We start from the raw sequence: 21,612 nt of genomic DNA, 5'->3' as shown, positions 1-21,612 counted from the left end.
AACACAGGCGGACATTTCATAAAGGCCTGTAGTCCTGTTAACCGAAGAGGGAGCTGACTCAGAGAGGGCCAGTAGGGGTGTGTTCTCTTCCAAGAGGCCAGGCTCTTGGAAGCAGATGATCTCTGGCTAGCAAACAGGAAGTGCCCTTGCCTCCAGTTTCAGTACGCTTGGGCTGGAGCAGCCTTCCCCAATGTAGTACACCCCAAACGTGTTGTATTACAACTCCCATCAGCACCACCCATGGTAACCAATGGCCAGGGATGATGAGTGATATAGTCCAACACATCTGGAGGGCACCAGGTTGGGGAAGGCTGGGTTAGAGTTAAATTTGGCCCCAGGCAAGGAATTTGATTTACTTTTAACTGATTTGAATCTATCTAATGATAACAGAGCCGGAGTTGTTCATTAAAGTATCCACTGGAAACACAAAACTTTCAATTATGCCAAACTGGAAAGGCGTACATGTCCTGGTCATAATCAGGAAGCCCACTGCCTTCTGAGAAGCAAGCTGGAGAAGTTGAGTGATTGCACTAAAACCAGGTAAGGAATAGCCCAGGAAAGGAAACTTAGGTAAGGGAATAAGGCTGCAATCCTACATATACTTACTAGGGAGTAAACCCTAACTGAACACAAAATGGGACTTACATTTGAATAAACATGAATAGGATTATGCTGAAAAATTCAGCAAACCAAAGAAAGCCAATTTCAGCTTGCCTTCTTTACTGTTGTCCAGTGTTCAGAGCAGTAATCAAAAGGGCTGAAGGCCATTTCATTTCATTTCAAAGGCCATTTCAAATAAAAACAGAGCTCTGATTTACAAAGAAAGTATACCAGACTTAACAGTGACCTCTCTTTCCTCATCGGGGTTTACAACAACAGACTAAACAGGGATTCTGGCTGCATGATTCACAGCAAAGACTCGGTTAACTCACTGTTTTGAGGGGAAAAAACTTACTATCTTCCAGTCATTTCATGGGATAACTGGCTATTTCCACCCTGGATCTTGTCCAGTAAACTGACTTCTCACTAACCTCTTATTATTCACTACTATAGATGTTTCCATATTTTGAGGCAGTTCTGGCTGCCCAAAGTTTGCTCTCTTCTGATACATACTGAAAAAGTAAGATCCTTTGCGGATATATCCTGGTTTGCTCCTCATTCACTCTATCTATATCTCCATCCAGTCCAAACTTGGAAAAATCTGCATGTACTGTGGCCAATATGAACATGATAAAAAATGGAAGCAGATGCAGAAAAATAATAAAAATAATTGTTGCTTTTAGGATCTGCTGGCAGTGACCTTGTAGAATCATCTGCCTATGTCTGGGCAGGCAAAGAATGATCAATCATATTGAGGACAAATTAATGGAATGTAGCCATTTTTGTTAGGCTCTTCTTTAGAATGTCCAGTCTAAAATACAACTAAAGCTAGATATGCCCAAAGGGACCAATATCCAGTCAAACACAGTTTGACTCATCGAACTGTGCTCTGTTGAGGTTTTCAGATCGTGCAGTCAATGAATGCCTGGCAGATGCCAACTCTCTCCTTAGCCACATTCATTGAAGACCTGAGCATACAGGTGTACATGCAGAGGACTCTGTCTGCATCATCAGGAATAGAATCCTCCACATATACAGTTGTACCCATGGGGGCTCGGTTCAGGTGCTCAATGGAGAAGGGCCATAGCTCAGCGGTGGAGTACATGTTTTGCGCGCAAAGGGTCCCAGGCTCAATCCCTGACTTCTTCAGGTCGGTCTGGGAAAGATGAGACCCCTGTCAGAAACCGTGTAGTGCAGCTGTCAGTCAGTAGAGACATAAGAACATAAGAAGAGCCATGCGGGATTGGACAAAAGGCCTCTTTAGTCCAGCATTCTGTTCCCAGTGTGGCCAACCAGATGCTTATGGGAAGCCCACAAGCAGGACATGAGTGCAACAGCACCCTCCCACTCATGTTCCCCAGCAACTCCTACACAGAAGATACTGCCCCTGGTACTGGAACTGATATACAGCCAGCATGACTAGTAGCCGTTGACAGCATTGCCCTCCATGAATTTGTCTTATCCCCTTTAAAGCTGTCCAAGTTGGTGGCCATCGCTACAGCACTGTGCTAGATGATCCAAGGGCCTGAACAGCATCAGGCAGCTTCTTAAGTCCCTAATGATTGAAATCCAAGCTGGAGAAGAATTCTCATTTTGCACGCAACTCTCCAATCCCCCTCCCACCTTCCACTCACTTAGCGCCCCAACCCCTTTCCCCCTTCCCTTTTTGTTGTTGTTGTTCAGTCGTTAAGTCGTGTCCGACTCTTCGTGACCCCACGGACCATAGCATGCCAGGCCTTCCTGTCCTCCGCTCTCTCGCAGATTGTGCTCAAGTTCATATTCATTGCATCGGTGATGCTATCCAGCCATCTCATCCTCTGCCATCCTCTTCTCCTTTTGCCTTCAATCTTACATCACATTTATCAGACAGCAGCAGTGGTGACAGTGCTCCAACTGTGATACAAAAAGAGGAAAGGAGGGAGGGAGGATTTGTCCCCCTCCCTTTCCTCTCTGGCACCCTGCTAGCATTCTCAGAGGAGAGGCTCTGTTGGACCTGAGGTTTTCCAAGTTATACTGTAATTGGAAGAGGCAGGTCTCTCCAGAAATTGGCTTGGCTTGGGAAACAAGCTGAGCCGTTTCTAGGGCTATGCGTGCAAGCAAAACTCAAACTCATCGACGTTCTCCAAATGCCACCTTGACGCTTGCTTTGTCTCTTATCCATATCAGATTGCAATCTTTTTCTTTTCTTTTTGCATGCAAATTTGCGCATATTTTCATGCGTATTTTCTGAAAGGTACGATTCTTCTCCCATTGATTAAAGAGTGTTTGTGCATATTTTTTAAAAGTACACATTTTTTCATGTGCGTTTTCAAATGTATGCATTCTGCCGAATGCATTGTTTAGGCCCACAAATCACATGGCAAGCTCGGAAATGTATGGACTTGGACCACAGATTGCATTCAAGTCTGTGTTCAGTCTGGGAGGTGCAAACTGGGTAAATCCTGATAAAAAAACAAACGGAGACGAATTCATCATACATCCCTAGCTATTTCTGATTTTTGAGGAAACTGCTTGGCCTGTTTCTGAGCCTGTCTGATGCAAGCTGAGGGAGAGGCCGCACATGCCATGCTTGTGGAAGATCCGAAGTTCAGTCCCCAGTGTCTCCAGGTAGGGCTGGAAAAACTCCTGCCTGAAACCCTGGAGAGCCATTGCTGCCAGTCAGTGTCAACAATACTGGGCTAGATGGACCCAGGGTCTGACTCATTATGGCAGCTTCCTATGTTCCTGTGTAAGCTCACCCATGCCTACACAGACACAGAGTTCTGACTGACCAGTCTGCCTCTTTGCAAGCTCAAGGAGGCGCAGACAACTCTCTTCCTATAGAAAATGGGGCTGCTTTCCAGTGAGTTTCTGCTCAAATTAAGCTTTAGGAACATTCTGGGCAACATACTCCCCTTGAGCTATAGGCAGGGCTGTTTGTGTTCTCTGTGACATCCCCACCCCCAATTCTGTGTCAAGAAAAATAGAATTCTGTGATCTGTATGCATCATGCAAATGAAACACAACTGCAAAATGTCCTCTTCATTTGCATTATTTATTCTGCTTCTTCTAATAACTGAAAGGGGCAAGCAGCTATTCCAGGGGCTGAAGCCCTGCCTCTGGTGTCAGGAAATATTAATCAGCAGCCCTTCTGGCTTCTGAGGTTCCACCAGGCATTGATCATCCATTCTCAGACATATCTTCACAACCATAAGAGCTGGAAACTTGCTTTAACTTTTAAAAAGAGAAAGAAAAAGTAAGAAAGTTGAGATTCACATGAAGATGAATTCTGAGGCCATGTAGATCACATTGTGTGCTTTTGTGGGATCACAGTATTCACACAGCTCCTGACTACAGATCATGTGGTAGCAGTAGAAGCATAGTATGTTAGAGGTGGAGAGGACCTGGGAGGTCATCAAGTCCAAACCCCTGCTCAATGGAGGATCTACAATGCAGGATGCAGCTTGAGCATCCTTGAGAGATGGCCATCCAGCCTCTACGTAAATACCTCCAGTGAAGGACAGCCCGCTATTTCTGGAGGCAGACCATGCTACTGCTGAACAGCTCTTACTGTTAGGAAGCATTTCTTTATATTTGGCTGAAATCTGCTTCCCTGCAGTTTCCACCCTTTTTCAGGTCTAGAGCAGCAGAGTACAAGTCTGCTCCAGGAATCAAAGCCCCTCTCCTGGCATTAAGGCAGTGGAGGCCAGTGGCTCCACTGTCAGTGGGGCGGTGAATCTGCTCCAGGTTTCAGTCAGGACCAGTCAGAACTTCTAAAGGAGCTCTCCAGGGTGCTTCACAAGGTGCTTCACAGCTTCAGTAGCTCCTTTAGAGTTCTGACTTGTTCTGACTGAAACCTGGAGTGGGTTCACCACCCTACTGACATTGAAGCCACCAGCCTCCACTGCATTAAGGCCTAACCTTCTGCTACCTGCCTGGAAAAGTTCTGTCAGATTCCCACTCTGAGAAGGAGGCCTAATAAAAGGTGTCAACTTACCCTCTTTTTTCCTCTGGCAAGCTCTGGGCAGCAGCTGAGAGGTTGCTGGGTGTGGATGCACAGAACTCTGAGCCTTCCCTGGCACTTTTGGCTTGGGCGTAGACGGAGTGGAAGCCGCTGCCTGCAGCCAGTGCTTACTGGCGTGTGTGGAAGGCTAAGTGGCTTTCTTTCTTACCAGCAGATCTCTCCGCAGGAGACGGAGAGGAACAGTCATTTCAAAGCCTATTTTTAAAACAATTCATTTTAGGATAATTTATGATGACAGGATATTTTTAGAGCAATCCCAGCAGAGGATCCTGTAATTTGTGGGACTGTGTGGGTGTTCCAGCAGTTGAAGGACAACAGTCAGCCTGAAAAGAGGATGGCACAGATTCAGTATGTAAAAGAGAAGAAAGACCTTCCTTTTTGCAAAAGCAAGGAATAGGTTTTCCTGCTGTGGTCAGGGATTGTCCAGGCAGAATGATACCAAACTCCAAGAAGAGCGGAGGCAAAGAAATGGCCCATTTTTTATAGGTCATTCCTTTTTCATTGTAGGGGTGAGTCTGATCTTGAGAAATAGCTAGTCACATGGTAAACCTGTTCCTGGACTGTACCACTTCAGGCTACAGGTGAGGGATTGCATTCAGTCATGCCTGGAGGGCAAGGAACTCCAACGATCCCCAGATCCATGTGGTTTATATTTTAGTAAGATGTCAGGCAAATGTTGCAGTGTGGCATGATCCTGTTCATGGCTGGCTGGAATCCTGCCCCCTTCCAGGATACGCCATTCCATCCCAACCCCCCCAACCCCCCACCTATGAATTTTTTCTAAACATTTTTTGAACTTCTGAAAACTTTGAGGTTCCTCCAGGGCTGCTGATGCCTCCCTCTTCTGCATGGATGGTACCATTATACCGAAGTACTAGTACTCAGATAATTGAGATTGCTATTAGTATATATGATTGCAATCTTATTGCATCATGTGGCTTGTGCTCAGGTACAGCTTGTGCATATTTCCATTCCTCCTGGCACAGGAGTTCCAGAACTGAATGCATAACCTCCTTGCTTATCTGCTTTCTCCATGGCTCATTACAAACTTCCCCAAGCCAAAGTTGAGCAGGAAGGTGGAGGCCACCAGTAAAACTGGATGAGTGGGAGTGCATTTCTTCAGGGTGGGGTGGGGGTGGAATTATGGCTCTGAGCAATAGTGAACCGACTGTGGTTCTGTAGTTCAATAGGATGGAGAAACATAAAAGGCAAAATGAGAAAAGAAGATGGTGCATTTAATAGCTTTCCCTGACAGCTCATCTCTCTTCAGTGGCCTTGTGCAGCTCTGAGAATCAATGGCTTTCTCATAGGTTACGAGTCCATCGTGTTTACCACACACACATTCCAGATATCTGACTATACATATACATAGTATCCAGGGGAGATTGCTCAAGCCTGTTCTCTTGGTGTCCCTAGCACAGCAGGGGGGCAGCCATCTTTCCACTGTTTATAGCTGATCTCTTCCTTTCAAATTTCCAGTGAGCCTGTGGAGTGAGGCTGCATCTGTTGAAAAGTCCTTCTCAGAATCCACCTCTTATGATAGCTCTTTAATTTCTATTCTTCCCACACTTAGGTTCATAATAACTTGAGCTCCACTGAAAGCTCTCCCTGTCTACTGTATGTTGCATTCACTTACTCTTGGACAATCACTGTCCTGTCCTGCCTTCTGAAGTAGTTTCTTTTTTTAAAAGAAACCATAACATAGTTGGGCAATGCCTGTATTGGAACTATCCAAAATTCCACAAAATGTGCAAACCTTTGTGATCTGCAGAACTCTTCATCAGGCTAAGTGGAACAAAAAGCAGAGAATGAGGCAAGAAACATAACAGTTTCCTTTTTTTCATTGCATGTAATTTTGCACTGAATCTGGATGTACTTTCAGAATAACTACAAGTGAAACACAATTAGCAACATTTACTCTCTGGATAGGTAAGTGAGAGGTGATAAAATGGAAGCAGTAAGCTGGCCTTTTGCCTTCATTTACACGGCTGTATGAGACCGAGGCAGTAGTTATAGAAGACCTGGCCAATCCCGAGGCATCACACTTCCTGCCAGTCACAGGGGGTTAAACTGCAACCACACTCTTATTTCCTTCTGTGTCAATGCCTATCTGAGGTAGCCCACTGGCCTAGGCCCAGCCCACCCCAGCCGATTCCTGATTCAAGTCCCAGCATCCTTGATAGGTAAGAGGCTCAGTAGTTGATTTCACATTTCATGCAGATGCATTTAACTGAGCTCCAGTGCTCGTTGTTTTATTTGTTTTAATTAAGAGCCACCTTGGAAGGGGAATTTAGAGCAGAGAAAAGTTGGAGAAGAAGAGGTGCATAACCATTTCCCTGCCCATCATCTCTACTTCCACTCCCTGAGCTAGGACAAACCTGCTCTTGGAATGGAGCGGGGGGCAGACATTACTTTAAATCTGTCTAGCAGCTATGTCTTCTCCCCATTTTTACTTTAGAATAGTCACAGGGGCACCATTTTGGATAAGGGCCCTAACATTGGGAGTGGGGGTAGATGTGTTGTTGTTTTTTTAAGATCCAGGTTGGTGTCTCTGCACCTACTTTAGAGTAAAAATGAACAAAAGAAGTAACAGCTAGAGACAGAATTAAAGTAATGTTTGTTTTGTCCTTGTGCGTGGGTGTGTGTAAGACACTTGGAGGGCTGATTTGGAGTGGAAAATTGGTGGGTAGGAAGAGGATTAAGGGACCTTCCCTCCCCCATTCCTTCTGTGCTCTAAATCTCCCCCCCCCACTCCGCACACACACACACACACACACACACACAGCAGTTCTGCGTGCAAAAATAGAACCATTGAGGTTCTGTTACACATATGTGAGTGTAACATGCAGTTAGGTGCAGTTAGTTCCTCATTTCTTTTACGGACAAAGAAATGTAAGGATGCTTTTTCATAAAATTCAGCCTAATGCACAAACCCTCGGGGAGCTGTTTACATTTCAATCAGGGGAGAAATCTTTTTTATGAGATCTTGTGACTCAGGGTCGTGGCGCACCCTTTGCCTGTCTGGAACAGACTTTGTCAGCAGCACCAATAGACAACTGCATGCTAACCTGTTCCATGGGCAGTGTGCTAACGGCTACATGGCTTTAGACTGTTTTGGGGTTGAGCCAGTATTTCTGTGACCAGGGTGACATTATTCCATCCTGGATCTTTTACATTCCATTTCTTAATGTATGCTCCTGCTTGACACATGCTCACTTTCAAATTTCACAGGGATCCTCTTCTATATACCCGAATTCATTGACTGAGGGCCAAACTAGGCATGGTGTTAATTGCATGAATAGTAGCAGCGAAAGCAAGTGTCTAGTGCCCTTCTGGCACTATATAAATACTACATAACGGTGACTCTAGTAGCAAATTACCCCATTGATGGAACTGCAGGATAGATGGTCTGAGAGGGAAAGGCCTGGCCCAGAGCTAACCTGGCATCTGGATTCCACTGTGTTCTCAGACATTAAGTATTTCTGGTATACACTTAGGCTCAGACTGGGCTGCTTGGTTTGGGGAACTGTGGCAGGACTTTTGGTGATCAGTGATGCAGGTGGCCAGTGAGTGTATGCCGTAACCTCTTCATGATAGCCCTGCAACTCCTCATTGAAAGTCAACTGGAGGGGCTGGGTGGCGGGGGAAGATGGCGGTATTTCTGTTCACTTCTCTTTAAGGAGAAATCAGAACTTATTTATTTATTTAAGAATTGTATTCCCTACATTTGCAGTATAAAAGACCGGAATGCATATTCCTAAAAGCATGATCAAACATCTCTTAAAAATAATAAAGCAACTAAAATAGATCAAGCCAGCAGTAAAAATGACTGAAGTAAATAAAACGGAGGTACTTTCTGGCTCTCCAGATGTTATTGGACTCTAGATCCCAGCAACCCTGGCCAGCATGGCCAATGGTCAGGGATGATGGGAAGTATTGTCCAGCCATAGGTTCCCACCCCAGCAATGAGACCTAATTACTGTTAAACACTCTGGCAAATGGGATAGACAATTTAGTAGGGGCCATGCAAATATATCTGGGGAGGGAATTCCACATCTGGGTGCCACCACAGAAAAGTCCCTCTCACCAGTAGCCACCTGCCTAATCTCTGAGGGTATGGCACATGGAGAAGGCCTCTGCTGATTATGTCAGTTGATGGGGAGGTTCATATGGATGAATAGATGTGCACTACAGCGGTGGAGAAAGTGTGTGCATATTTATGTATTATTACATTTATAACCAGCCTTCTTTCCCCCAAGGAAGCCGAGGCGGTTTACATGTTCCCCTTCCTCCCCATTTTATCCTCACAACAACCCTGTGAGGTAGGTTAGGCTGAGAGTCAGTGACCTGCCCAAAGTCACCCAGTGAACTTCATGGCCAAGTGGGGACTTGAACTCGGATTCCCAAGCCTGGATCCAATGCTCTAACCACTATACCACACTGGCTCTCATCACCTTCAGAGAACTACATTTTAAAAGTGATGGGTAGATATTCATTAGTCCAGGGTTAGGGGAGTTTTTTTGCATATGAGGGTGATGATTACATTCAGAAGCAGAGCCAGCTAGCACCCCTGCTGCATGGTGATTGACAACAACCAGACCTCATGCATCTAGAGCTGGAGATAATTTATTTCTTACATTTATAACCCTCCCTTCTTCCAAGTTGCTCAGGCTGGTGTATATGGCTCTTCTCTTTCCCTTTTTATCCTCACAACAACCCTGCAAGGTAGGTTAGACTGAGAGATAGGGACTGGCCCAGGATCACCCAGGGTGCTTCATGGCTAAATGGAGACTTGAACTCATGTCTTCCCAATATTTTATTTTTTAAATTATTACAAAAGAACATAAGAAGAGCCGTGCTGGATCAGAACAAGGGTCCATCTGGTCCAGCATTCTGCTCACACCGTGGCCAACCAGCTGCCCACAGGAAACCCAGAAGCAGGACATAAGTGCAACAGCACCCTGCCCATGTACACCAGCAACTGGTGCACATAGGCATACTGCCTTTGATTCTGGAGGTAGCATATAGCCATCAGGACCAGTAGCCATCGATAGCCTCCTATAATTTCTGTACCTCCCTATAGCCAAAGCTCTTTGGGCAATTCACAACAATTAAAACCATAAAATGCTGCATAAGATAGTCTACTCTAACCATCACATCCCACTGGCTCTCACACTGGAAGACAAGGTCAGAGGATGTGATTCCTGTATCTCTCCTTTAGAAATAAAGCTCCTGGGCCCAAACTAGACAAAATGGTGTCAGACCTGTCTCTTTAAAATCATGTATAAAGCAAAGGAGAGTTCTGTTTTAAGGGAAAACAGGAGTACCCAGGTAGATAGATTTTTTGTCAATCTTCCCCTTGCTTTCTCTTCCACAGTCCCTCCTCCCAGGCACTTTTCTCCTAGCTGGAATGAACCCAGCTGACAGAAAGTGAGGCTGTGTGACAGTTAAGTCCCCAAGCTGGGGTAGGTTTAGCACACCCCAATGTCCCCTTTGTTCTGAAGTCCCCCTCTTCTCCTGTTTTATATAGGTTTAGGGCAGAAGTACATTTGAAAAAAGGGTCTGCCACCATTATCCCTAGCTTGGCTCTCAGTCCATAACATGGAAAAAGGGGGGTTGCTTTCTCTATCACTGGGTAATGGTGTTTATCTCTTAAACAAGAATGTATCTATTATCTCTTAAAATGGTAATCAGAGCTTAAATTACATGATTTGGGGCCCCGGCCCATCGCAGACAAAGGTATACACCATGCCTATTACCCCCAATGAAAGGGAGATGTGGCCTTAAACCATGACATTATATGTGCCCTGTGTCTGGCCTGTACCTGGCATTGTTCTAAGCCCTGCAGAAATTAGCTTAGTGCTCTTAGGTTGTATGCCTCCTGGGGGCCATCTACATGAGCCTTTTACTGTTGGGCAGGGGCGAGTCGAGGTCCTTTTGATTAGACGACGCAGTTGCCATGCAGCCATCTGTGATTTTCTCCTAGAAAATGCAGATTTCCAAGGAGGCATTTTGCTGTGATGTTTTTGGTTTGCTGTGGGTTTCCCATGGTAGCAAGCCATCTGTCCCTTCCCCAAACTGACTTCGCATTTTGCAGTGGGCGTGTTGTAGGCATGTGTAGTGCTTGCGTCACTCTGTGATGCCCCTTTATTCCCCCCATCCCTTCGCAGCTGCGTGGTTACAGAGGCACAGAGACATGTTTTCATTTATTTAATCACAGTTTTGCACATTTTTGCAGCTTCGTATCTTCGCAATGATTGCGTTTGGACTCAGTGCCCAAGGGACGGGGGGGGGGGTGTCTTGGGGGAGGACCAGCATCACTTCAGCCACAATTTCAGAGCAATGGGTAGGCATGTACCACTCACACCTTGTGAGTGCGAACCATCATGAGAATCTCAGGCTGGGGAACTGACAAACAGATGGCATGGAAATGAAGGAGCACAAAACACCCACTTTTTACCTAACGAGGGACGGATAGACACAGCAGAGCCCCTAACATATAAAACAGCCACAGAAGTGTCGCACCCCCACACTCACGGGACTGCACAGCTGCGCATTTAAGTATAATGGCAAAAAAAGAGGGCATGGCAGAGTCTGTCAGGGAAGTGCGCAGTGAACCGCGAGTGTATACCACCAGAAGCCACTTTGAAGCTGAAATGCTGCACAGTTGTGACGGGGCGGGGGGTGAAAGCAGTGCCATGTAGACGGGGCCTTGGTATACGATGGAAGAAAGCAGGAGCATCGTGGAATTGCATTACCAGAGAACTCCTCTCTGGGTGGCTGGGGATTCTTTATGGGCTCCTATATTATTTGTTTGTTTGTTTGTTTGTTTGAAGTATTTTAATGCTGCTCCTCAGCCAAAAAGGCTCCTAGACCGGCTTACATATAATCAATTAAACAAGACAGCCCCTGCCCACAGACTTACAATCTAAAAAGTCATGATGACACAGAAGGAAAAAGGAATGGGGAGGGAAAAGGGGGAAATGCTGACAATTGCACTTATAAATGCGATTAATTATATACTTGTGACAAAATGTTGCAGTGTGGAGTCCTCCTGCTCAGCATTCCAGCCAGTCAGCCATGCAATCTGACAGGATGCTCCATTACATTACCCCTTCCATCACGCACACCCCTCCCGCTACATCAGCCAGCATTCTGCGCTCATTGAGCACACACATATATATGGATTCCCCTTATGTTTTTCTCATATTTTTTGTTTTGTTTTGTACTTCTCCAAATCATTGGGTTCCCACTAACCTGCTCCCTCTTATATGTGGAGGTGCTGTTTTGGCTACATAAGGAGAATGAGTTTCTTATTGGTAGATATCAGCTTTCTCTAACCTTCCCCCAAACTCATGCTGGCTGGGGGATGCTGGGAGTTGTAGTCCAACACATTTGGAAGTGGAAGGCTGCTATACAGGATCACATTTGTATGACATCTTTTCTCCAGGAGCTAAGGCTTGTGTGCATGGGCTCAGTCCTCCCAACAGCCCTATCATACACTCCATCTGTTCCTGTTTAACATCCTTATTTTGTGATGAATCTGTTGTAGTCCAACACATCTGGAGAGCACCAGGCTGGGGAAGGATGAACTAAACGTTAGTCAGAGTTCTGTTCTTGAGGAGAAAGATACCAAGACGTTTTAGAGCAGGGGTGGGCAAGCTGGTGCCTTCCAGATGTTTTGGACTACAACTCCTGTAATCTTTGACCATTGGCCATGCTGGCTGGGTCTGATGGGAAGTGTAGTCAAACCATCTGGAGAGCACCAGCTTACCTAGCCCTGTTAGAGTTGACTAGAACATGTGTTCCCTTCTGAAGCAGTAGTGCTAATTGCAAAGCTTACTAGATCTAAGAGAAACATCCAGATGCCCATTACTGAAGCCTCTCCTTTGTATTAGAAGGCATTTGGAGGGGGCGGGCATGTGCGTGCGCGCTTACACGCGCACACACACACTCACACACTCATACACACATTATACTGCTAAACCTCCATAAAGCTCTGTTCAATTTGATTTCAATGTGGTTTTTTTTCCCTCAGAGCTGGAAAATGGTATGTGGTCCCTCCAGCACAAGCTCTGTTCCATCATGGTAAAGCAGGAGCAGAACATGGTGCCAGAACTTCCAGAGGCCCAACTGCCAGCTAACGTAGTGCCCATGTTGAACCTTAACCCACTGCAAAGGTTGCCTGTCCCTGAAGAGGTGAGTTCACTGCACTTGTTATGCCTGTGATAATCAGAGCATCCAAACTTCACGTTTTGGTGCCACTTAGGTTTGCTTCAAGCCCTTCTTTCTAAATGAAAGGGCCGTTGTGAGATGGAAGATAAATGATAACATCAATAGCTAACTATTTCTTATTTTAGTCATTGCTGCTTTGGAATAGCTATGAGCTTGCTTTTTAAAAGTTAAGCAGAGAAAAGAGGACACTGAAGGCATTTCTGGATGGAGTGTTGTTTGAGTGCTGAGCACAACATGCTGGCTCTGGAAACCTATGCTTGCAATGTGCAGGCTGCCCCCATGGGGACTGTGCTATCTTGCTGCTCATCCAAATGGTAGATAGGATTGGTATGATGAGTGCAAGTGGCAAAATACAGTCCAAAATAGAAACTGTACAACAAAACACCTGCACTCGTTGGTACCCCTTCCTAGAGGTTAACTGACCCCCTTGTTTCTAGGTTTAGCATTACACTGTTAAGTGAGTTACGGAGGGCAGCTGCCATCTGGGTGATGCTGAGGTACAACAGCGAACTTGTAAGCTTCCATTCTACAATGGAATGGATTCAATAATTACAAGTTTGCCCAGTTTCCAAAAGAAGACACAATCTGTGTGTCATCTACCATTTAATCCTTTAGTAGTGATTCTGCTAAAGGAAAGCTCTTTTTCTGTTGAGCTGATGTTTCTTCCTACTTGCCTTGTTTCTTCAAAATGCAGAGCCTTTCTGCTGGTGACGTTTCAAAGCTGCTTCTCCAAACATCATAAATCCAGGGCAGCATTCAAGGTGCTAAGATTACCATGAGATGTTCGACCAAGCTTTGTCTCTGTTTTGGCATGTTGGGCTGGCCTTCATATGTGAGCCCTTTCTCTTGGAAGCCATTTGGTTTATATATAAAGTATAGATTTCAAGGGAGTGTGCTGTATTCAGCATTATATTCAACTTCCCTCAATGCCATCAATAAGCACAGAGATGGAGAACCTCCGGTCACGGTGCCTTTTCATCTCGCCAGTGGCCTCTCCTCCTTGGCCCCACCCCTTCCTTCTCAGCTTCACTGCAGTTTTCTCTTCTGCTGGTTGATGATGCTGGTCGGAGGCATCCTGAGTGTTTTCAACCAGAGTTATCCAACAACCCCCCTCCCCTGCCAGCCTTTCCCATTGGGAGAGGCCAGTGGGAGAGTGGCTGGTTGCACCATGCTGGTTGGAGGTGCCCAAATTCTTCCAACCAACAACATCAATTGATTGATTGACTGATTGATTGTGCTTTTAAACTACCCAGTAACCCAAGTTGTCTGGGTGGTGTTCAATACATTAAAAACATAAAATACAAACAATAAATCAGTGAATAAGAACAAGAAGATGAAATCAGCTGCAAAGAGTAAAAAACACGCCAGCACGTAAAGCCAAAGTAAAACCAACGGGAATGAAAGTACCGTGATCTCAGAGCCCTAAGAACAGTTTCCAAAATACCCCCTTTTGCCAGGGTCCTAGTCATTCAACACCTCCTCCCTGGGTTCTTAGGGGTTAGTTTCCTGTTCACATTTGGGTGAATTGGAATGTGACCCAAAGTAATACTCAAAGTACATGCTTAAAGGAGTGCCCTAAATGCTACTAATTGCCCCACCCCCACCACTGAGATTTGCTGCTATGGGGATGTTTTCAGAGGTGTTTGTTTGTTTGTTTGTTTGTTTCTATACCACCCAATAGTTGAAGCTCTGTGTTTAGAATAGTGTGGATATTTATAGACTTGTCTGGGGCTAGAGGTCAACAGGGTAGGGCAAATCAAAGGGTCTGAGGCTGGTAAAGGGTGCATTGAGACCCCACTTACTATGCACAGGTCAGTTTGGAAGGTCAGAAGCAGCTCTCTCTCACATTGCCTACAACCTTCCGGCTGACCCCTTTGAAGTGAGATCTCCCATGGCGACAAAGTCTAATATGTGTTTTCTTCCTTCAACTTGTGGTGTACGAAACAAGACAGTGACTCAAGCCAAGCATGTACACAAACTTCCATCTCTGTTTATTCAGCCTGAACTCGCTGCATACAAATGCAGATTCATACGATGTGTGTGTTTGACAGCCAGACCAAGTTCACCCCTCAAAGCTGTGTTTACAGACTGAGGCTGTGTGAAATATATCTGCTTAATGTTTTACAAATTTCTCTCTCTCTCTCCCTCTCTCTCTCTCTTTCTCTGGCATTTGGTGGGATAGGAAAGCTGATAAGAGAGGATCAAACACATTGGAGCAGTTGGGAATAAAGTGCTCTTCATGTTAACTCTTCATTTCATTTGATCAGAAACAGCTGTTGAGTGGCCCTGCAAAAAGTCCGGTGAACAGTAGAGGGTATTCTGTATCTTCAAAGCCCTGTGCAAATACAGCCTGCTCAAATTACAGCAGGCGAAAGAAAGGCTTCTCTTTGGGATCTGGAGGAAAAGTTTAATTGGACCTTTTTAGGGACTGGAGAGGAGAGGAGGTAACAGCAAAGGTGACTCTGTCCACCATGGAAATGCCACCTGTGCAATGCGCTTATATAGCACACCTGCATGATGCTCATTCTCCCTTGGCAAACACATTCCTGTTTTGGATGGTGTCTTCCCTGGATGAAAAAGGAGGTTTCTGCTTGCCTCAATATTCAAGTAGATAAGAAAAGGTAGAACAGGAAGATTGGGGGACCATCTCTAGATCACCAAAGGGGCAGAGGAAAAGCTAGAAAGGATGTGGCTGCAATCATAGGGCATGGTGGTAGACACTACAAGCTTTATTCCAGGTGAGTGCTGGTTGAAGATGGCTTAGCCACGAGTGTCCTGCAGCTTCTGCACTCTAGCATGCATCTGGAAGGGGTCACAGCTCAGTGGCAGAGCACAGGCTTTGCATGGACAAGGAGCAAGTGCTGACAAAGTCCAGCCCCCAATGCCTGGAGAGGCAGCAGGCAGGCAAGGAGCCAGTCTGGACGTGCAAAGGGATATCTTACTGATAGGGTGGCTACTTATGCATCACCCCCACACACAAAAGGACAAAGCAAGCACTAATCTGTAAAAGATTTGCACGTGCTAATGTTCATCTATAGATGCGCATTTACAAATAATTACTATAATTTAAATAGAAATAAACATCTCACCATAGTGGGGAAAACTGTGACCAGATGACCTGTGTGTCTGCCTGCTCAGTCTGCTGTCCATGTGTTAGCTGTTGATCAGCAACATTAAGGCCCCTGCTGCCTCTTCTTATGGTTATTTACCTTTAAGTGGGACTTGGACTGGACGGTCCTTCAAACAGGGGATGCCTTCAAATAGAGGACTGTCCTCTGTAAATTAGGACACAGGGCCACTCTACCTACTGGCTTCCTTCAGTGGCAAATTGCCCAGAATGAAGAAACATAGCACACTTTGGAACTCTGTACCAGGCAGTAGCACAGGATTCAGGATCACTTGACTCTCTAGAGGATTCTGGCCTCTGGTGTTAGCGCCCCAGCTTGGATTGCCTGCAGTTCTCCCTTCTGACCAGAGGCCCAGATGGTATCAATGCTTGACCCGCAGGGCTCCTGGCTTGAATACCATAGTATCTCACAATTCTAATCCCTCAGAGTTCCTTCCTACTTTCCATGCCTCATGGATACGTTAGTGGCACTCTCTTGTAGGAAAGAGAAAATTCAACCCACTGCTGTCGGTGTCTATCAGTGCCACAGAATTTCACCAGTAGAAAAAGACATGTAGGCCTAGGTGAGGCCTGGGCTGGTGACAGAAGTCACACCACACTGGTGCACAGTCAGATTGTCTCAGGATGAACCCAGGTTGTGTGTTTTGACCCAGGAACACCAAGAAGCAAGAGACAAGAGACAGCACAAAGCGTTGGTGCCTTGTGAGTGATGTAAGCCTACACTGCATGGTAAAGAAACCAGTTAATCTGCAGGGGAGGTTAGGCCAAAGTCAGGCATGAATTGCCTCTGAGAAATCAAAGTGCTCCATATCTGTATTCTTTTACAGGCTCCCATAGAAATGACACCCCAACCTGTAATCAAAGCTGAACCCAGAGAGGTGAACCAGTTTCTAAATGTGCCTACAGGTAAGAGGATAGACTCATCTAGCTTTCACTGGCTCTCCAGCCTCATATCCTTCATTATGAAAGAATGATCCATTGCAGAGGATCCTCCCTCCAGCTCATTTGTACAAGCACCCAAACCAGGTTACTCAGGTGTGATGGACACTGTGAAGAGGGCTATGTGTTTTCTCTGGATGTATGGGATTCACTTCTAATCAATACAGATCAAGGCAAGAGCATGTATAAGTAGCATTTACATAACTATCTGTTACTTGTGAGCATCACCAGATCCAAATTTCAAAATTGATCAGCCATGTAGACCTGGGATGTCATTATATAACTCTAAATTGACTTAAGGAGAATGCAAGAAATCATTGTTAACAGGGCTTATCTGCTTGCTGATTTTTAAAAATTGAGTAATGAAAGTTCTTGAGTTCTCTGGATATAATTTTGCCATCCAGGCTGTTATTGCTTTCATGATTCTGCTGGCTGTGCGTGGTGAGTTTTGAGTAGGTTCAGGGTTCGCAGCTCCTGTCCTTAGACGCAGCTGGCGTGCGTTCAATATCTATGAATCCAGATTGGAGCCAGCTCACCCATGAGGCAGGATGAGACCCTTGCCTTAGGCGGCAGGTCAGGGGGGAACAGTGGATTGGGGATGAGCCCCTTGCCTACCCGCTGCTTGGATTGCATTGCCAGCTGCCGCTGCCACATTCACATCCACCTGGCTAATTGGCTGGCTGGCTTCTGCTGCTGACCTTTCGTCTGCCTGCCATGGAGTGCCTGCCACTACTGCTGTTGCTGCTTTAGATCAGGATTTGCCACTGCAAGAAATCAGCAGGCTGTGGAGCTCCCTAGACTGCCCACGCCATGCCTTGTGGCATGTTTTGAGGAAAGGTCCTTCTTCAGAGTGAGGCACTATGGGAGAGGTGGGCCTGGAGAGCGCCTGTGCCACTGCCACTTTGACATGCAAGAGGCAAATAGTATTCAAAATTACTTTTGAACTTTAAAGTTACTTCAAACAATATTTATGTTTGTTTGTTTGATTTCTTAATCGACCATCCAGCTGGTCACCTGGCCACTCTGGGCGATGTACAATAATACAAACAGTTTAAAAACAATAAAATTACACATTAAAACATCATTTTCTAAAATTTCCCTTTTGTTGCTCAGTCGTTAAGTCGTGTCCAACTCTTCATGACCCCATGGACCATAGCACGCCAGGCCTTCCTGTCCTCCGCTCTCTCCCGGAGCGTGCTCAAGTTCATATTCATTGCATTGGTGATGCTATCTAGCCATCTCATCCTCTGCTGTCCCCTTCTCCTTTTGCCTTCAATCTTTCCCAGCATCAGGGTCTTTTCCAGTGAGTTTTCTCTTCGCATTAGGTGGCCAAAATATTTGAGCTTCAGCTTCAGTATCTGTCCTTCCAATGAGCACTCAGGGTTGATTTCCTTTAGGATGGACTGCTTTGACCTCCTTGCAGTCCAGGGGACTCGTAAGAGTCTTCTCCAGCACCACAGTTCGAAAGCATCAGTTCTTCGGCGCTCAGCCTTCCTTATAGTCCAGCTCTCACAGCCATACATTACTACTGGGAAAACCATAGCTTTGATTAGACGGACCTTTGTCAGCAAGGTGATGTCTCTGCTTCTTACTAGGCTGTGTAGGTTTGCCATAGCTTTCCTCCCAAGAAGCAAGCATCTTTTAATTTCATGGCTACAGTCACCGTCTGTGGTGATCTTGGAGCCCAAGAAAATAAAATCTGTCACTGCTTCCATTTCTTCCCCTTCTATATGCCAGGAAGTGATGGGGCCAGGTGCCATGATCTTTGTTTTTTTAATGTTGAGTTTCAAACCAGCTTTTGCCCTCTCCACTTTCACCCTCAACAAGAGGCTCTTTAGATCCTCTTCGCTTTCTGCCACTACCCACCCCAATGCCCACCTAAACAACCAAGTTTTCAGCATGTGGTGGAAGCTCATTAAAGAGGGGGCATGGCGGAGTTCCCTAGGGAGGGAGTTCTACAGAGTGGGGGCCACCACAGAGAAGGCCCTCTCCCTCGTCCTCACCAGCCTAGCTGTCCTGGCTGATGGTGGCAGAGAGAAGGCCATCCAAGGCTGATCTTGTTGAGTGGCCTGTCTGGTGTTGCTGGACGTGTTCCTTGAGATAGACTGGGCCAGAACCATATAGGGTTTTAATGGTCAAAGCCAACACCTTGAATTTGGTCCGGAAAACAACTGGTAGCCAGAGCAACTGTCAGGGGTGCCTCTGAGCATTGGCAGTGGCAGAGTAGCTCAGATTCTGAAGAGGAACCGCAAAATGTGAGGGAGGAACTTTCCCAGAATCTTCCAGACAGGAAGAGACAGACTCCTCAGGTTTAAATAGTCCAGCTGGACGGAGAGGACCTCTCTTCACACACCCCTGTGAGAGATAGGAACAGGGAGAGGTGGGGCGTGGAGTGCCTGAATTCTTAAGACACCAGGCACAGACGCAGAGCCAAGAGAGAGATGGCAGGGGCGGAGCTGAGGCGATCCGCCCGATTGGCCTGGTGAGAACAGCTACGCGTAGAGACCTCATGAAACAGAGGGAGATCCCTCCCACCCCTTAAGTTAGGGTAGCATACCCACCTTTTCTCAAATGGTGGGCAACTTTCAACCTTCGTAGCTTCCCTTTGAACTCCCTGAAGGCATTTTCTTTGTAGACTGTGAGTCACTGACAATTTGCATCTGTATGACCCATTGAAGTAAAAGGATTAAAGAGCTGTGGATAGAAGCCTCTTGTCTGTGTTTTGATTTGGCTATTGAAGTTCAGCAGGGACGAAAAGGAATCCCGACAACAACTCCTTCAGCACCAGAATGATGTGATCATGCCGGCGGCTCCCTTTAATCAGGTGAGCCGCTGTGTTCTGCACCAGCTGCAGCTTCCGAACCATTTTCAAGGGTAACCCCACGTAGAGTGCATTACAGTAGTCTAGACGAGAGGAGACCGGGGCCCATACTACCGATGGGAGCAGATGGTCGGGAAGGTAGGGGTGCAGCTGCCGTATCAAATGGAGTTGGTACAGCGCTGCCCGGCTCATAGCTGACACCTGAGCCTCCATGGACAGTGGGCATTTAAAATGACCCCCAGGCTACAGACCTGGTCTTTCAAGGGTAGCCGTACCCCATTCAACACCGCTGCCATCATGGCAAAGTGGCAGCAGCAGAGGCACCCTTTGGGCCTTCTCACCCACAATGCCTCACTCCAAGAAAGGACTTCTATGGCAGAGCATGGCATTGGGGTCGTGAGATTGCTCTGTAAAGCCTGAGGGCACCATGCTGTGGTGAATAGTAGAGCAGCAAAATAATTTTTAAAAGGCAAGCCTAAGGGTGGGGTGAGAGGTGGAGGTGGAGGTGGAGGTGGAGGCAGGTCTGCCTGCTTCAGGGGGTGCATTGTCTTCTGCTGGCCCTGCATGATGTGCATGTGTTTGCCTGTCTTGCATGCTGGAAGGCATATTTACATACAACAAGCTGCCAGTCGCCTATCCGACTTAGAAATGTTCTTCCTTAAATGATAATCCTTGTAAATGCCCACCGTTACCATATCCGAGCACCTTGCAAAGATCTGCAGCAGTTTATTTAAGTTGTAGAGATGGCAGTGTTCTCAGCAAAGTCTGTAAAAGTTTGCCCACTTCCAGCAGCCCTTATTTGGAAACCCAGCAAGCATTTTTTAGCTTTTTGTAACAAGTTATAGGAAGGATATTAGTGTAGGATGCCAGTTTTCTGTGTGTCTGGTATCACCGTAGAGGATGTGAGATTTGTTTCCGGAAGGATAATGACATCAAGAATGCAGCTTGGCAGTTGCTAAAACACCACAAAGGGGTCTGCTTAGCACACATGAGCATACTTATTTATTTACTTTCAAAATGTAATATCCCTCCGAGGCACTAGACACTCATATTCAAGGAAGCAAACAATATTTCACATAAAATATTAGGCCCTCTTCAATGCTTGGCTCATTATTTATCCCAACAAAACAGGCTTTCTTTGTAATGTAGCCATTACCAAGTCCACCATCTTCCCTTAATGGTCCAGGAACTAGGTGTTCATACTGGAGAGGCAGCAGCTAGCAAATCCAGGTTCTGGCAAGCGGTACCTGGGAGTATGTTTCAAAAGACTTGGTGGAGAAACTCCCATGACTGGAATGCAGCAATTGAAGGATGTAGCTTGTTCAAAAAGGAATAGATGCAACAGAAAGGAAGGGGGAGTAATGTTATAGGTCAGAAATGGGTACACCTGCACAGAAATTCAAGATAGTGAACAGGCTAGCTCTGTGGAGAGCAAGTGGGTAAAAATAAATGGAAAAAGAAATAAAACACAACCATTGCAGTCAGTCTACTACAAACTGCCAAACCAAGGACAGGATGTGAATTATGTTTACCTGGAACAAATTGCAAGTATTAACTTCCAGGGAAGCATGAATTAGCAGTAACAGGGGACTTCAACTACCCTGATACCTGCTGGGAGACAAATTCCAGTAAACATGTTATCGCCAGCAAATTCCTGATATGCCCTGCTGACAAGTTCCTTTTTCAGAAAGTGAGGAAGAAATGAGGGGATCAGCTATCCTTGACCTGATCATAATCAAGAGATAAGATTTTCTCACTGAGATTAATGTAGCAGGAACTTTGGGGAAAGTGACCGTATAATGCTGGAATCCATCATCTTATGGAAAGCCAGTGATGAGCATGATGAGTCAGATGTGTACCTTGAATTGTGCCTTGGATTTTAGGAAA

General features: G+C 45.9%; 1 protein-coding gene across 1 annotated transcript in view; it reads left to right on the top strand.

Moving 5' to 3' along the window:
• The window catches only part of CREB3L1 (cAMP responsive element binding protein 3 like 1), a 127,275-nt gene that overhangs the window by 73,801 nt on the left and 31,862 nt on the right, over nucleotides 1-21,612 (top strand). The window contains exons 3-4 of the mRNA XM_084850402.1: nucleotides 12,642-12,802; nucleotides 16,793-16,871. Coding sequence (XP_084706528.1) covers nucleotides 12,642-12,802; nucleotides 16,793-16,871 — 240 coding nt within the window. The remainder of the gene's footprint in view (nucleotides 1-12,641; nucleotides 12,803-16,792; nucleotides 16,872-21,612) is intronic.

The sequence above is a fragment of the Heloderma suspectum genome, chromosome 1 (genome assembly GCF_057233095.1).
Source record: "Heloderma suspectum isolate Gila_16-S chromosome 1, 16-S_ref, whole genome shotgun sequence".
NCBI lineage: Eukaryota > Metazoa > Chordata > Lepidosauria > Squamata > Helodermatidae > Heloderma > Heloderma suspectum.
This window is presented reverse-complemented; position numbering and strand designations above follow the sequence as displayed.